Source organism: Canis lupus, chromosome 17, assembly GCF_011100685.1.
Source record: "Canis lupus familiaris isolate Mischka breed German Shepherd chromosome 17, alternate assembly UU_Cfam_GSD_1.0, whole genome shotgun sequence".
In the NCBI taxonomy this organism is placed as follows: Eukaryota; Metazoa; Chordata; class Mammalia; order Carnivora; family Canidae; genus Canis; species Canis lupus.
In genome coordinates this window covers 51,068,192-51,085,309 of record NC_049238.1, presented here as the reverse complement: position 1 = coordinate 51,085,309, position 17,118 = coordinate 51,068,192, and the positions used below count along the sequence as shown (strand labels likewise).

The 17,118-nt window shown below is 38.0% G+C and overlaps 1 protein-coding gene across 9 annotated transcripts in view; it reads right to left on the bottom strand.

Moving 5' to 3' along the window:
• Nucleotides 1-17,118, bottom strand: part of EXOC6B (exocyst complex component 6B) — a 628,567-nt gene that overhangs the window by 39,985 nt on the left and 571,464 nt on the right. Inside the window, exon 21 of one of the 9 annotated variants that reach the window (XM_038561775.1) lies at nucleotides 5,328-5,360. The exons of 7 other annotated variants lie outside the window; for them this stretch is intronic. In XM_038561775.1, coding sequence (XP_038417703.1) covers nucleotides 5,343-5,360 — 18 coding nt within the window. In that variant the 3' untranslated portion in view covers nucleotides 5,328-5,342. Of the gene's footprint in view, nucleotides 1-5,327; nucleotides 5,361-13,832; nucleotides 13,917-17,118 lie in introns of those variants that run through there. One more of the 9 variants, XM_038561772.1, reaches the window with a different exon arrangement.

Here is a 17,118-nt window from a genome sequence, read left to right as displayed (position 1 = left end):
AGAAGAGCAAAGTTGGAGGATTCATACTACTTACTTTCAAAACCTACAACAATCATGACAAAGTAGTATTAGAGAAATTACAGACATATAGATCAATGTTCCAGTAGGAGAGTCCAGAAATAGATTTAATACATATGTATGATCATGGTTTTTGACAAAAGGTGAGAAGAAAATTCAGTGGAGAAAGAAGAGCTTTACCAATAAATGGTGCTGGAAGAATTGGATAGCTATTATATTAGTGCCCTGTGATCGCTGTAACAAAGTTACAAAAACTAGCTGACTTAAAACAACCAAAATGTATTCCCGCTCAGTTCTATAGATCAGAAGTCCAAAATCAAAGTGTTAGCAGGGCTGCATGCCCTCTGAAGGCGCTAGGGGAGAAACTATTCCTTGCCTTTTCCAGCTTCTCATGGCTGTAAGTATTAACTGGCTGTGGGCACATTACTCCAATCTCTGCTGCTGTGGTCACATTGTCTCCTCCATTTCTATGTATTTCAAAAATCCTTCTGCTTTTCTCTTATAAGGAAACATGAGATTGTACTTAGAGTACACCTGAATAATACAGGATAAATGTTCAAGATTCTTAATCACGATTTTTTCTCATTAAGTAATGTGTATAGGTTCTATAGATTAGGGCATGGACATATCTTCTTGGAGGCCACAACTCAGCCCAATAGAACCACATACAAAAAAAAAAAAAAACAAACACATTATGCCATATATAAAAATTAACTCAAAATGTATCATACACCTTAATGTAAAGTATAAAACTATAAAATTTCTAGAAGAAAACATGGAAGAAATTTTTTGTGATCTTGGCTTAGGCAAAGATTTTTTAGATCTATCACAAAGTGCACAATCCATAAAATTTTTCAAAATTGATATAATTAGACCTCATCAAAATTAAGAACCTCTGCTCTTTAAAAGAGAAGGACAAAACAGCATGGACTTGGAAGAAAGATTTTCAAACCATATACATGAAAAAGAACTTGTATTTGGGATACAAAAAGAATTTTCAAAACTCAGCAATAAGAAAAAAACATTTTAAAAATGGGAAAAAAATTTAGATGGACACCTTACCTTAGACAATACAAAGATGACAAACAGGCATGTGAAACGATGCTCAGCATTATAAGTCATTTGGGAAATACAATTAAAGCTGCAATAAAATCACTATGCACCTATCAGAATTGCTCAAATTTAATACAAAATCATACATCCATTTTGGAAAACACTTTGGCAGTTTCTCATTAAAGCTTAGCATAAAATTCAGCAACTCTATTCATAGGTGTTTATAAAAGCTAAATGAAGACATGTTCACAGCAAAACATGTATATGAATGCTTATGGTGGCTGTATTCATAATTGCAAAAAACTGGGAACAACCCAGATGTCCTTTAAGTGGTGAGTGGATAAACAAACAGGGGTACATTCATTCAATGGAATGCTACCCACTAATAAAAAGGCATGAACTACAATCATGCTACAATATAGATGAATCTCAAATGCAAATTGAAAAAGACCAAACTGAAAAACTTCCATATTGTATGATTCCATTCACATAACATTCTCGGAAAGGCACGATACGGGAACAAAAATCTGACTTTAAGAGGCTGAGCATTGAAGAAAGGGTTTGATTGCAAAAGGAATGAAGGAATTCCTTAGTATGATGGAACTCTTCAATATCTTGGTTATGATGATGGTTACATGACTGCATGTACTTGTTAGAACTGTAAAATACAAAGAGTAAAATCTGATGGATGTAAATATGTAAATTATTATCTCAATAAACCACCACCACCAATAAACCAATAATAACAACAACAAAAGTTGTGCTAATTTATGTTCCAAGTGGCAGTGTATGTCAAAGCCAGTCTCTCTACCTGTTCCAGTAATGCATATTATTTGTCTTTGAAAAAATTTGCTAATTTGATAAAAATATTATCTTATTATTGCTTTTATTTTCACATTCTTGATTATGAAAGAATCCATATATTTATTGTCTTTCTGTGTTTATTTTGTGAATTTCCTGTTCACATCTGTTGTCTACTTTTCTATGGGCTTTTTCCTATTGATTACTGACTAGTGGGAGGTCTAGCTATATTCTGGATATTAATCTTCTGCCAATTATAGATACTGAACATTATTTTCTTCTAGTCTGTCACTTGTATTTTAACTCTGTTTTATAAATTCTCACCTAAATAAATAAATAAATAAATAAATAAATAAATAAATAAATTCTCACCAAATATCAGTAAGTTTTCAATTTATTTTTATACATTTTCCTGGCAATTATTTATAATCAATAACAATTTTTTTCTTTTTCTTCTCTGTCTTACTTCTGCATGTTTTATTCATTAGCCGGAATATGCAGTATCATAATACTGAAGACAGTGAGCATTCTTTTTTTTTTTTTTTAAAGATTTATTTACTTATTTGAAAGAGAGAGCAAGTGCACTCATGTGTGTGTGCCAGCAGGGGGAGGGGCATAGGGAGAAGGAAAGGGAGAGAGAATCTTCAAGCAGATTTCCTGCTGAGCATGGAGCCCAACTTGGGGCCCAATGTGGGGCTTGATCCCAGGACCCTGAGATCATGACCTGATTTGAAATCAAGAGTTGGATGGTTAACTGACTGAAGCACCCAGGCACACTGACAGTGAGCATTCTTATTTAATTTTCTTACTTTGGCGACTTTTTCCCATTTTTATCTGCTGATTAAGATAGTCTGGTGTTTCCTGGATAAACCTTATTTGGTCAAAACAGATTATTCTCTTAATATGCTGCTGAATTCAATCCCTAGTATTTTGTTTGAAATTTAAAAATCTATATCCTAATTCAGAATGATGTATAGTTTGCTTTTTTGTATTTCTGGAAATGTGTCTTCCAGAATTAGGCTAATTGGATAAAGTGAACGAAGAAAATATTCTATTTTTTCTTAAGTTCTGACAGAACGTGAACAGATTGTACAGGAACATATTAAATAGAATTATTTACTAAATATGTGTGTGTGGGGGGGGGAAATCTCATCAAAAGACTGTTTAGTACTCAGTCCTCTTTCACTTATATTAAATTAGTTTCTTTTAGTAAAATCTTTGTTCCTAATGACAGTAATATGTTTAGTTGCTTACCTATAATATACATAAGACTGGTTCAAAGTGTAACACCAATTATCAAACTATAACAAACCTAAGAGTAAAATTTAAACTTTTTTTTTTTTTTTTGTAATTCTTTTGTGGAAAGAAAACATAGCTGTTTTCAAAAATAACTTGAAATTATTATCTGTTCTTCATGGTTACGTTATGAATTTAACATATAATTAGGTTAATTTATTTCTGTTTTCATGCAATTATTGAGTCTGCTTTATTTCTTTCCTTTTTGATTTAATCAAAATTTTTAGATTTTGAAATAATCACAACTTAGAAAAATTGAAAGTGTGGTACAAATAATTTTACATTTTTTTCCCTAAACCCTTTGAGAGTTAATTGCCCATCTGATGCCCTATTATATGCACAATACAAACATTAAAGTCAGGAAATTAACACTGATATATCACTATCATCTTACCCTCAAATCCTATCCAAGGTTCACCAATTGTCTCAGTGTCTTTTAGAACCAAAGAATCCAGGTGAGAATTACAAGTTGCATTTAGTTGCATTTCTTTAGTCTTCTTAAATTCGGAACAGCTCCTTGGCTTTCCTTGACGTTCATGATCTTGAGACTTTTGAAGATTATAGATCAGCTGCTACCTTCTCCCCGTGAGTGCAAGCCCTCCTTACACTACCCCTAAGCTCTGATTCCTCATGCCAGACCGTTTCTCCGAGTGGGCACTCTTTTTGGCCTGTACTGGTTCTGACACCCGGAGCTGGACTGGCCCCATGCATGCAGGCCTGGGCGTCACTCTGCGCTATGATACTCTCAGCCAGGTCACTTCTCTGTGTGATGCCTTCCTCACCACCAGGCCACCCTTCAAACACAGATACCTTCCTCATTCATCCTGTTCAGGTTCTGACAGCCCACACCAGGCCATTCCTCTGCAGACTGCCTCCTCCTCACCCTTAATTTTATTTTTTAAATATATAAGTGTTGAAGAACTACTGGAAAAGAAGTAGAATGATGGAAGCTTCAAGTTAACCAAATGTCTCAAATTTCAAAAAAGGGGAAGAAAGCGGGTTCTCATATAACTGTCACGGATATCCTTTGACATAGTAATTTTATTCCTGATACTGAATTTTATTCTGTTTATGCTGAATCACTTGACATGCTTTTTAGAAGGCCTTATATACCAAAGTGATCACAACAGATTTATTTATAAGAACTTAAAACTGGCAATATCCAGCAATGGGGAATGATAATGTAATTTATAATACAGCCATGATAATTTTAATTATGTTTGCAAAAATACAAAGAAATATTTTTTTTAAAGATTTATTTATTTATTTTAGAGAGAGAGAAAGAGAAAGGACACAAGAGTAGGGGGAGGGGTAGAGGGGGGAGAGAGAATTTCCAGCAGGCTCCCCACTGAGCATGGAGTCCAATGCTGGGTTCAATCTCACAAACTGAGACCATAACCTCAGCCAAAATCAAGAATTGGAAGCTTAGCCAGCTGAGCTACCCAGGCACCCCAGGGATAAATTTTTAAATAGTATATAAAAGTCAGTATATAAAATTAAATATATAGTATGAGCTAAATTATGCAAAAATACATATTAGTGAGGAAACTAGATACAACAAAATATTTAAGGTGATTACTCTGGGTAATATGACAATGGGTATTCTTTTTCCCTTCTGAATTGTACCTTTTATATTCTTCTACATTTATTTAACAAGCATGTATTGGTTTTAAAATGGGAAAAATAAACTTTAAGACATTAGCATCTATCTCCATAGCACTGTAAGGCATAGCAGCTACTCATATCTATGACCAAAGAATGAGACTCTTCTGGATAGGAAGGGCCAAACCTTATAAGCAAGTACAGAACATCAGAAGCCATGAGGAAGGATGTGATCTTCTGACTAACAGTAGTGGTAGCAGCAACAGCAGCTAATGTTTGTTGAGTACTAACCACATGTCAAGTATTGTCTGTGTATCTCTTTATCTGATCCTCAGTAGTTCCAAGGGATTCCATTATCTTCTTTTTACAGATGAGGACACTGAAAGGTTAACTTACTCATGGTCAGACAGCTAGCACAGGGCAGAGCCATGACCTGAATATAAGCAGCTGATCTCACAGACTAGTACAGATTGGGCAGGTTGTAGAAGAATGAAGTCTACTAATCAGGGGGGTGAGAGGCACTGCAGCACAATGATCTCACTCTCTTCTCATCTGCTACGTGATTCCAGACGTCAGGTAGAAAGCAGTAACTGCCGTAAGAAAGAGCCATGGTTATGGGTTGGAGAAGGGAGAGATAACTTCTATCACACAGCAACATGGAGGATAAGTCAGCAGACAATGAGGCAGGCAGCAGGAAGACCAATTAAGAAAAGTTGTAGTGACGCAGGTAAGAGAAGAAGGTGGCCTGAACTAAGGTGTCTCTTCTATAGGCCAGCTTTGTGGATTAAAGGTTTCCACTCTGTGCTTCCCATGGACTCCCACTATTATGGCTTATTTTCCCATACCAGACCTGCCCTGGATAATCCCAATATTTGCAGGTCACGAGAAGTTGAGGATTAAAACCAGTATGCATTTCTGGTACTTGAGTCTTGCCATCCCTCCCTCTGAATTACTTTCTTTCCCTTTTACTCAAATTCCTATAAGGAAAGAACACACAGCAAACACAAAGGGGGATCAAGCAGAAGGACTTCTCAAGTTGATACAGTATGGATACCCAAGTGGACTTCTAGACTCAGTGGTACAGGATGAGGGCACTGACCACGTCTGCTACGTATGGTCCCTCAGCCACAGAAAAGAGCTGGTGCAATCAGAGCACTTGCTGTGCACCAAGTACCTGCCAGCAGAGGAGGGAAAGTACCCCCCAAGAGGGGAGCTTTGGGTCTTGCAGCCAAGGCACAGTCTTCTACCACAGGGACATTCCTTGTTCAAGGTAGGAGACAGGGAGCTTGCCTTAAAGGGGCCAGAAGAAGAATCTGGCAGGTAAGGGAAAAAGATGTGAGACAGTCACAGTGTGGACATGGATGCCTGAATGGCATATCAGAGTTGGCTTCAAGGGACAGATGTCTGGCAGAAATTTCCAGGAGTAGAAGGGAGGATGAGCATCTTGAAGGCTTTTTGATTATGATTCGCTTTCTTTGTGCCTCAGTTGCCCTGAACAGGACTGAGCATACAATGGGCATTCGGTAAGCAGTCAATGATATAACTTTAATGACCTCAAAACAACCCTAGGAAGCAGGGTTTATTAATAAGCCCACTTTACAGATAGAGAAGGCATGGTATTAGGAGCAATGAAGGAGTAAAATTTTGCCAGTTTATAAGTCAATGAATGTGTCAGAGGAACAAAATCAGCTGCCTTCTATCAACCAAGAGCATGCCTCATAAATGTGTTATTTGTGGGTGTGGACAGCAAGGTGTGAAGTGGCTACCTACCGTTCAGCACATTAGCACAGTGAATTTTTCAAGCATTAATTTTTTTATTGTCTCAATTTCTTTCTATCTTTTTTAAAAAAGATTTTATTTATTTATTTGACAGAGAGAGGGAGAGAGCATAAGCAGAGGGAGTGGCAGAGAAAGGGAGAGGGAGAAGCAGACACCCAGAGGAGCAGGAACCCCAATGTGGGGCTTGGTCCCAGGACCCTGGAATCATGACCTGAGCTGAAGGCAGACACTTAACCAAGTGAGCCACCCAGGTGCCCCCTTGATCCTGCCTAATTTCTAGGGACTAAAGCTAGAATAAGGAGGCCACCAGCAAAGGTCTCAGAACATTGCATGTGTGTATAAGTGTGTGCACATGGATATATCTACATGTATGTATTCATGTATGTGTTCATACCTAAAACAACTACTATTCATGTTAACTAACCAAATTAACATGATTAGTAATGATTTATTTGTCCACTGTCCTACAACACTGTTCTTCACCTTGCTGAGTTTTTATTTATTCTTAGGACCTTTTCTTTTGCATTTATCCCTTAATACTTATTCCAGTTTTTATATTTCCTTAAACTTTCCACTTAAAAAAATGGAATGAAGAAAAATTCCAGAGAGAATGACAAAAAGAACCAGTTTTAGCAACTTGAATGTACCTGCAGTTGCTTGTATCTGGGGGGCTTGCTTTCTGTAGGCAATAAGAGACCCTGGCCTTCATCAGTGATGCTATAGCTAAGGTCAGAGAGAGAAGGATTCAAGGAATACCAGCTGCAATCATCAGGTGGTCCACCAGTGTGTGGATCCTGACAACCAACTTACTGGCCTCATTTTCTAAAGCACTGGTGTAGCATCAGCAGGAGGGAGCAGGTGGTAGTGTGGAGGGAAAGAGTGCAGGACTATGTGACCTTGAAAGGTCATTACCAGAGTTGGGACAGACCAATGGTTTGGAGCGGGGAATCCAGCTATCGGAAGCATTGTCTGCCCTCATATTTTCAGCTCTCCCATCCCTGCTGCCATAGTGCTGGAGTTCAGACAATGCTTCTCATGCCAAGATCAGCAGTTTGTAGCATTGTTATACACAATTTTACCTCTTTCATTTTTCTCCTCCTAGCATTACTCATTCTTTTAATTGTTAGTTTACTACTCTTGTGTTCCTTCTCTTCCCTACTCTAATCTAAGCTGAGTCAAATGACGGAGAGGACTTAGTTTTGTGAGAGGGTCAGCCACAGGTTGTCTCTCTTCATGTTTTCTGCTCAGGCCCCAAACCGATAGCACTCCCTAAATATTAAATAATGAGGTTGCTGATTCCTTCTGTCTCAGTCCACTCCCTAGTTATAACTGGTATTATCACACTTCCAGTATGCCTCATTGTATTTTCGTAATCATTCTTTGGGATTGGTAGGCAAAGATCACTAATATCTCACATATAGGTGAAGAAACTAAGGCTCAGAGAGGTGAAGGGATTTATATTGGTGGAGCCATGGCTGAATACTGATTCACATACTGTGAAGGTACTGGGGACCTGACTCATGCCACAGCCTCAGGTAAGCCACTTACCCCATTTGTGTGTAATTTCTAGTATAGGGATGAAAGTACCAACTTGCTTCCCAGGGAAGCTGCAGAGATTAATTAGCCAATTAAACAATTGTCAAAGGATTTGGAGATTCCAAATGTTACATAAATGTTTTAATAAGCTTTTAATGTTAAGGCTACATTAGGGACCCATGGGTGGAAATGAGGTGAATTTATCTATGAGTGCTTCTATTTTACAGGGTCTGCAAAGTGCATAAACTAGATTGAGCTGGTTTAGGGAATATGGTTGGCTCTTTCTAAATGGCTCCTAGGTGTTGGCCCTGCTACTTGCAAGTCCTATTTCTGCTTCCCCTCCTCTAGTTGAACCCAAGCAGATGGTCGCTGTCTATCTGGCCAACATAACGAGAAAACACCAGAGAAGGGCTGGCTCCCCATGCCTCCTGGGGCAGCTGAGATAATCACAAGCAGACTCCCCACAGGCCTTCCAGATGGGCACTTTGACCTCCAAGAAAATATCCCAAATAATTTCCAGGGCATTTGAAGCATGTATGGTGTGGTAATGGCCATTAAGAAATGACCTAGTCATGTCTAGGGTCTTCATGCTATGGTTTCTCTCTCTTCACTGAAATTTGTTTAACTTGGATCATAACAAGTTTGTAATATTGCATAGGGAAACTAATGACAACTTAACATCATACCAAAGAAAATATCTGAAGTCAATTTACTTCACAAGAAACCTCTAAGGCCCAATGAAGACAGGTTGTGTGATGACATGCTATCCCATGCTCATCTGAAAGACAATGGCCTGCTCCCAGTTGCTTAGTCTCATAAGTCTACTGAAGCTAGCCTCCCTTCCCTTTCTGTGTCTTACTTTTCCCAATCTGTAGAACAAAGACAATGGATTCTGTCTGAAAGTTGCCTCAGCTGAAAGTCACTTTAAGCCAGAACAGATATTCAGCTGGTATATCCAGTCTCTTCATCTGAAAAGGAAGGACGAAAGAATCTACCCACAAATTTCAAATGGTAAGTCATGGCCCTCCATCACTTGGAGAGCTACTCTTTTTCTCAGATGTCTGTGTGAATAACTATGTCATTTCCTTGGAGGCACTGTTCAAATCTCATCTCTGTGAGGCCTGCCCGGTCTCATTTAATACTGCATTTGGTGTGGGGACACCTCTCACCTCCCTTCCCTGTTATCTTTGTTTTACTTTCTTATTCTTTCCACAGTACTTCCTACCTACTTACGACTATATAGCTTAGGAATTATTCTTATTACTTATCTATTTCCTCAATCCTCCATCCTGAATTATAAGCTCCATGAGGTCAGGAATTTTGGCCTATTTTGTTCAAAGATGCATCTCTAGTGCTTGGCACATAGCAGAGGCTCAGCAAATATTTATTAAATGAATGAAGGACCCTCTAAGAATAATTTACTTTTAAATTATTGAGAGTAAGAGGTTAACTTTTTTTGAATACTCACTATACACAACTCAGGGCCCAGAAGATATTTAAAAACACCTTCTAGTTGACTGGCATATGTATCTGAAAACCACAAATACTTTGTCATTGCCTTCTTCTACCTGTTTTCTCTTTGGTTTTGGGAAACCCTATTGATTAACCAGCCAAGTAGGAGGGCCACGCAAGGGAGGTGAAGCTGGGTAAAGTCAAGGGATATGAAAGTAAGACTGAGCAAAGATCCAGAATACTCACAGCAGTAAGTCATTAAGACTTCACAGAATTTGGGAGAGTCACTAACAGAACAGCCAGAGAAGATGGGGACTTGAAAAAACATTTATAACATCTGTCCTTCTGTTGTTTGGACCCCACTCCCTGGCTTGTTCTAGGCACTGCAATAGTTATCCTGTAAGATATAGGGAATACTATGATTGCCACTGAAAAAACAGAATCTCTAAAAAAAAGAGGCAACTGACACACTGGATGGAGCAGGGAAATGGTGTGCATGAGGAAAGTTCACAAGGCCACCTGTGTGTCCAGAATTCATCACAGAAAACTTCCTACAGGAAAGGTAGACCTGAGAGTATGAAAGGAAATATTTTTGCGTAGACATAAGAACAAGTATGTAATAATTATATTTTTTTATAGGCAGAGTGGAAGGCATTGGACAATTCATTTAAGAAACTTCTTAATCATTTTTTGTAACAAGAAATATGATTTTGTTTCACCATAATTCAATTTAACTTTTATTATTTCCAGAATCATTTTTTAAAATTATTTTTATTTTTTAAAGATATTTATTTATTTGAGAGAGAGAGAGAGAGAACAAGTGGAGGGAGGGGCAGAGGGAGAAAGAGAAGCAGACTCCCCACTGAGCACGGAGCCCTATGAAGAGCTCGATCCTAGGTCCCTAGGATCATGACCTGAGCTGAAGGCAGATAGATGCTTAACAAACTGAACCACCCAGGCATCCCCCCAGAATCATTTTTTAGAAGAAAACTTTATTGTATATTTGAATATCAATGAACCTAGTTATGGAATCTCAAAAACAAACAAACAAACAAACAAACAAACAGCCCTGGGCTAGAAGCTACTAAGCTGATTATCAGCTGGAGAGAGTATATAGCCTTTCTTCTTGTGATTAGGTGCTTTGTAATTGGGTCCTTATGGGGGCAATGGTATCTTTGTTAGAAAATATCTAATACTCATCCTGGCCTGTACTGAAAACAGGTCATGCAGCTAGCTGGGCTTCATGAGTAATTCTCCTGGAAAATACTGCTACTGCACCATGAGCTGTGTATATCACTTAATATATCCCCCTACACGTCAAATAACTCATCACAGGCTATGCTGAGCTCTAACTGGGCAGAGGAAACTTTCATGCTAGGGGTCCCCTCATATATTTATCATTCCTCGGTAACTGAACCAGCCAGGGGAGGCTGATGGCTAAGACACCAAGAGAAGGAGAGGAGGCACTTGCTTTCATGTGAGGGCTTGCAATACACTCAGTCTTTGGAGACTAAAGTTTTATATGTGAGTCACCAGCACTGAAAATGTGTGGCAGTGACAGCATCTGTGTTCAGTATGTCTGAGGTCCATTGGCTCTGTTGTGAGCCTCCTCCCAATCCAACCCAAAGAATCCTGCTGTCTTTTCCTTGGTTACCAGGCCCCACTTTATTTGGCAAGAAGGTAGAAGGATCCCTAAATGCAGATAAAGTTATAAGGGTTAACTGATTTCAACAGCTCATAGCCATTGAGAGACCATTATTCAGAAAATGTAGTGGGGAACACACACACACACACACACACACACACACACACACACACACATTCCTTCAACTTGTTTTAAATCATTGGACCAAACACATTCAGACTTTGGGAAAGTGAGTAAGGCACCAAGTTATGAGTGCAGTTTATAAAAGATAAAGATCTGAGTCATCCCTTTGTGGTTACAGATTATGAAGCCACTTTAGGCTCTCCCTAGACAGTATTCCCCGTGAATATTAGGCTGCAAACAGACCGAGCAGAAGGGAAGCACCTCTGATTACGACCCCTGTTAAGATCTGGTCCTAAGTATCTTTGTATACTTTACAATTTAATTTTTTGCCTTTGTAATCTTTACCCCTTGTGTATGTATCATCTAATGAAAAGGCCTTTTTTGAATTAACGTGGTATTTGGAAAAAGAACATGTGTTTCTGTTTTATTATTAAATATATTTTATAAAGAGAGAAAATGTTCTCAGACCCTAGTAGATGCCTGTCCTTTGTTTTTTTTTTTTTTTTTTTTTTTAAAGCAAGAATCCTGTAACACTTCAGGAAAATCGAATCCTTAACATAAACACTAAGATGGTGTGGGCCATGATAGGTTTTTGGGCAGACAGTGACTGTGGAGCTTAGGAATTCAGATTTGCTTCATCTGACCACCTTGGGGGTAAACATACTGCTCTGTCTTTTCCCAGCTAGTTGGTGAGCTTGGCATCTATTAAGCAGAACATTCTGGGATACAGACCATTCCAATTACCACAATGGTCTTGTGTTTCAAGACTGCTTGTTTATAAACACAGTCACTTTCTAGTTTAATTTCTTTCCTTTTTCAGTTTGTTGAAGCTCCAAAACCTTTTCAGAGTACAAAAGCTTAAATAAGGATTTTTTAGATTAATGTCTGGCAATATGCATTAAAATAATAAAAGACACCTGAAATGTGTGCTGCATAAACATCTAGTTTACATTCACTAGTAATCAAAGAAAAGGACATTAACACAATGAGAAGTTGCCATTTTGCACCTAATAATTAGCAAATGTATTAAAAATATTACTCTTGATGTTTGCAAGGTTTTGGTAAAATCAGCATACTCATGCACGGAAAGTAGCACTATAATACAGCAAATTGTATAGGAAGATATATTACCTTATGTTTTGTGAACTGTGAAACAATTTCTACCTTCTGGCACAATGATCCCACCCCTAGAAATTTACCTGCATGGAATAATTTACTAAAGTAAAAATGTTTAGGAAGATGTATATTACAGAATTCTCAGAGGAAAAAAAAACCTATATAAAATTAAAAACAAGCTGAATGAATGTCTCTCAACTAGAGAGCAAATACCCTATTATGGGGGATGACAGTATCTCAGAATCTTCCTAGGGGAAAAAGAGGAAAGAAACAAATATATGTGTAGTTTTAAAAGCAAACTGGGAATTACCATTGCTTTTATATTATTTTAATAAAGTTGCTTTATTTGATAATTTTAAATAATATTAAACAGGATATGATGTTTTTATGTTCATTAAAAAAGGTATGAGTAAAGAAAAGTTTGATAATTTCAAGAGCAAGTCTAACAGGCAGAAAATTAGGAAATGCAACTTAACAATGATAATATTTATTGAGTACTATATGTGTTGGCTATTAAGCCAAGCTCCTGTATTTTTTTTTTAAATTTTTATTTATTTACAATAGTCACACAGAGAGAGAGAGAGAGAGAGAGAGGCAGAGACACAGGCAGAGGGAGAAGCAGGCTCCATGCAGGGAGCCCGACGTGGGATTCGATCCCGGGTCTCCAGGATCGCGCCCTGGGCCAAAGGCAGGCGCCAAACCACTGCGCCACCCAGGGATCCCCCAAGCTCCTGTATTATTCTTTCTTTACTATTCATATCCTAGGTGGTGGAGTAGTTGCAGTGTGTGAAAAATCATTATCAGAACCAGGTAGTAAAGGAAAAATTCATTGGTTGTCTCAGAGGGCAGGGAGGTGTCTGAAACTTGAGCCTGCGTGGGGACTGGAGACAAAGACTCTGACTTATCTATGAAGTGGGGTTAGAATTGGAAGTTGCTGTGTAAAGATAAGATTCTTCATGGACTGAACTTCAGTGAAAGCACAAACCAGAAAGCAAATCTATCCTCTGGAGTGCGAGTAATAAAGAAATCTATTTACCACAACAAATGAAATACACTCTTCTGAATTTTCCTCTCCCAGGCACCCATTTCACAATATATTGGGCATCAGTTCATATCAGGCTATAAAATTTCTTCATTGCTATCCTTTAAACAATTATAAACAATAATGCCCTGAATAACTTCATATGTATATACAAGCATATAAATCTGTAGGACCTCAAGTCCTTGGAGGGGAACTGCTGGATGAAAAGATATGTACCTTATATTCCCTTCCTTAGCAGGTGTACCAATTATACTACCACAGCAATGCATGTGACAATTTCTTCATATCTAGGAAACACAGTATGTTGGTAACTTCTAAAAGAATAGAAATAGAATGTAAAACCGCCAGTCCAAGGGGAAAAAGGGAGAAAGGAGATTTTAAAAATCAATCAAATAGAAGGAAGGCAGATAGAGACATGATGACCACATGCAAAGTGGTACCCTGGACGGGATCCTGAAATAGAAAAAGACATTGGTAGAAAAACTGGTGAAATTTGACTAAAGTCTATGGTTTGGTTAACCAATGTTAATTTCTTATTATGACAAATGTACCACATAATATAAAAAATACTAACATTCAGGGCAACTGGGTAAGGGCATACAGAAATTCTCTGTATTATCTTTGCAACTTTTCTATAAATTTAAAATTACTCCCCTCCAAATTTTATTTATTTTTTCTAAGATTTTTTTTTGTTGTTGGATTCTTTTTTTTTTTAATTTATTTTTTATTGGTGTTCAATTTACTAACATACAGAATAACACCCAGTGCCCGTCACCCATTCACTCCCACCCCCCGCCCTCCTCCCCTTCTACCACCCCTAGTTCGTTTCCCAGAGTTAGCAGTCTTTACGTTCTGTCTCCCTTTCTGATATTTCCCACACATTTCTTCTCCCTTCCCTTATATTCCCTTTCACTATTATTTATATTCCCCAAATGAATGAGAACATATAATGTTTGTCCTTCTCCGACTGACTTACTTCACTCAGCATAATACCCTCCAGTTCCATCCACGTTGAAGCAAATGGTGGGTATTTGTCATTTCTAATAGCTGAGTAATATTCCATTGTATACATAAACCACATCTTCTTTTTCTAAGATTTTATATATTCATGAGACACACACACACCCACACACACACACACATACAGAAACAGAGGCAGAGACATAGGCAGAGGGAGAAGCAGGCTCCTTGCAGGGAGCCCGATGCAGGACTCGATCCCAGGACCTCGGGATCACTCCCTGAGCCGAAGGCGTTGAACTGCTGAGCCACCCAAATGTCCCTTTATTTTAAAAAACAACACGGAAAAGAGGAAGGCTAGAGGAAGGCTGTCCCAGCAAGGAGGAAGATAGTATAAGCAGAGACATGGAAGGGAAATGTAGTACCATCCATGCAAGGAAATACATGGTTTGGGGCTGCTCAAGAGTAAAGTTGTATCTTTGAATGTGTAAGTTGTTTATTATTTCTTTTCTCCAACATCTTTAAAATCTTGATCTAGGTGTACGTGGGTTGTCATGTTTTAAGGAAAAGTGTGAATTTAGGTTTTGTATTCACTTTGATTAGCTCATACCATTACCAAAGCATTGCCATTCTGGTAGTAACTAGGGAGGAACTAACTTCATTCATGAAGTCGCATCAGTGAATTGGTGTTCAAGTTACATAAACAGCCAAGTGGTGGTGGATATATTAAATTTGACTTCTCTATCAACTAAATAATGGCAAAAGCAAAATAAATGTTTTAGGGACAGTATGTTTTCTGCCCCCTTAATCAGAAGCAAATTGTCAGGTAAATAGGAAGCAGGGGAATTGACAACCACCGTATAAAACAACTATATATATACAGTATATATATATACACACAAATATATATATTTGTGTATGTGTGTATATATATGTGTATGTGTGTGTATATATATGTGTATATACACATATATATACACACACATATATAAAATCCTTGGTATATGTGTCAAAGACTGATAGTAATTTAAGGTATTAAGTAATTTTAGAAAATACTTGCTTGCATCCTGTATTTCTTTTTGCATCCTGTATTTCATACATGTAATGCTAATATTTTATTTTATTTTTATTATTTTTTAAAATATTTTATTTATTCATTCATGAGAGACAGAGAGAGAGAGGCAGAGACACAGGCGGAGGGAGAAGCAGGCTCCTCATAGGGAGTCCGATGTGGGACCTGATCCCTGGACCCGGGATCACGACCCGAGCCAAAGGCAGACGCCCAACCGCCAAGCCACCAGGTGTCCCCATGTAATGCTAATATTTTAAAGCCATATAAAAAAATAAAAGGCAGGAAAAGTTAAAAACAAAGAAAAGGGATGATAAATAGCACAAATAAGATGTTAGAAATAAAAATATGAGAACAATGGTCTAAACTAATGAGTTAAAAGATTGAGGTTCTCATATTTTATTAATAAGCAAACCCAACTACATGAGAGACAAGTTATAAATCAAAAATATAACTTTGAGGACACAGAAAGTTCAAAGTGAAGCAATGGAAAAAGACAAACTGAGCAAATACGAAAAGAAAAGGAAAAAAGAAAGAAAATACGTGCAAAATAGACTCTAGGACCAAACCAAACCAAAGTACTAGGAATAAATAGTCACTATGTACTGGTAAAAGGAGAATTCACCAAGACAAAATTTTTAAAGTTTTATATACCCAGTAGCATAGTCTCAAGATACAAAACTATAAAAGCAAAAACTTGTCACTGTTATAAGAATAAATTGATATGCCACAAGAGTAGAGGGAGATTTTTATCACTTTTAATTTTTATGATTAATAAGGCAGATTAAAAATATTTAAAAAGTGCAGAAGATTTGAATAGCACCATTATTTTTTTAATAATAAATTTATTTTTTATTGGTGTTCAATTTGCCAACGTACAGAATAACACCCAGTGCTCATCCCGTCAAGTGCCCCCCTAAGTGCCCGCCACCCAGTCACCCCCATCTCCCGCCCTCTTCCCCTTCCACCACCCCTAGTTTGTTTCCCAGAGTTAGGAGTCTCTCGTGTTCTCTCTCCCTTTCTGATATTTCCCACCTATTTCTTCTCCCTTCCCCTCTATTCCCTTTCACTATTATTTATATTCCCCAAATGAATGAGACCATATAATGTTTGTCCTTCTCCGATTGACTTATTTCACTCAGCATAACACCCTTCAGTTCCATCCACGTTGAAGCAAATGGTGGGTATTTGTCATTTCTAATGGCTGAGTAATATTCCATTGTATACATAAACCACATCTTCCTTATCCATTCATCTTTCAATGGACACTGAGGCTCCTTCCACAGTTTGGCTATTGGGGACATTGCTGCTATGAACATCGGGGTGCAGGTGTCCCGGCGTTTCATTGCATCTGTATCTTTGGGGTAAATCCCCAACAGTGCAATTGCTGGGTCGTAGGGCAGATCTACTTTTAACCCTTTGAGGAACCTCCACACAGTTTTCCAGAGTGGCTGCACCAGTTCACATTCCCACCAGCAGTGTAAGAGGGTTCCCTTTTCTCCGCATCCTCTCCAACATTTGTGGTTTCCTGCCTTGTTAATTTTCCCCATTCTCCCTGGTGTGAGGTGGTATCTCATTGTGGTTTTGATTTGTATTTCCCTGATGGCAAGTGATGCGGAGCATTTTCTC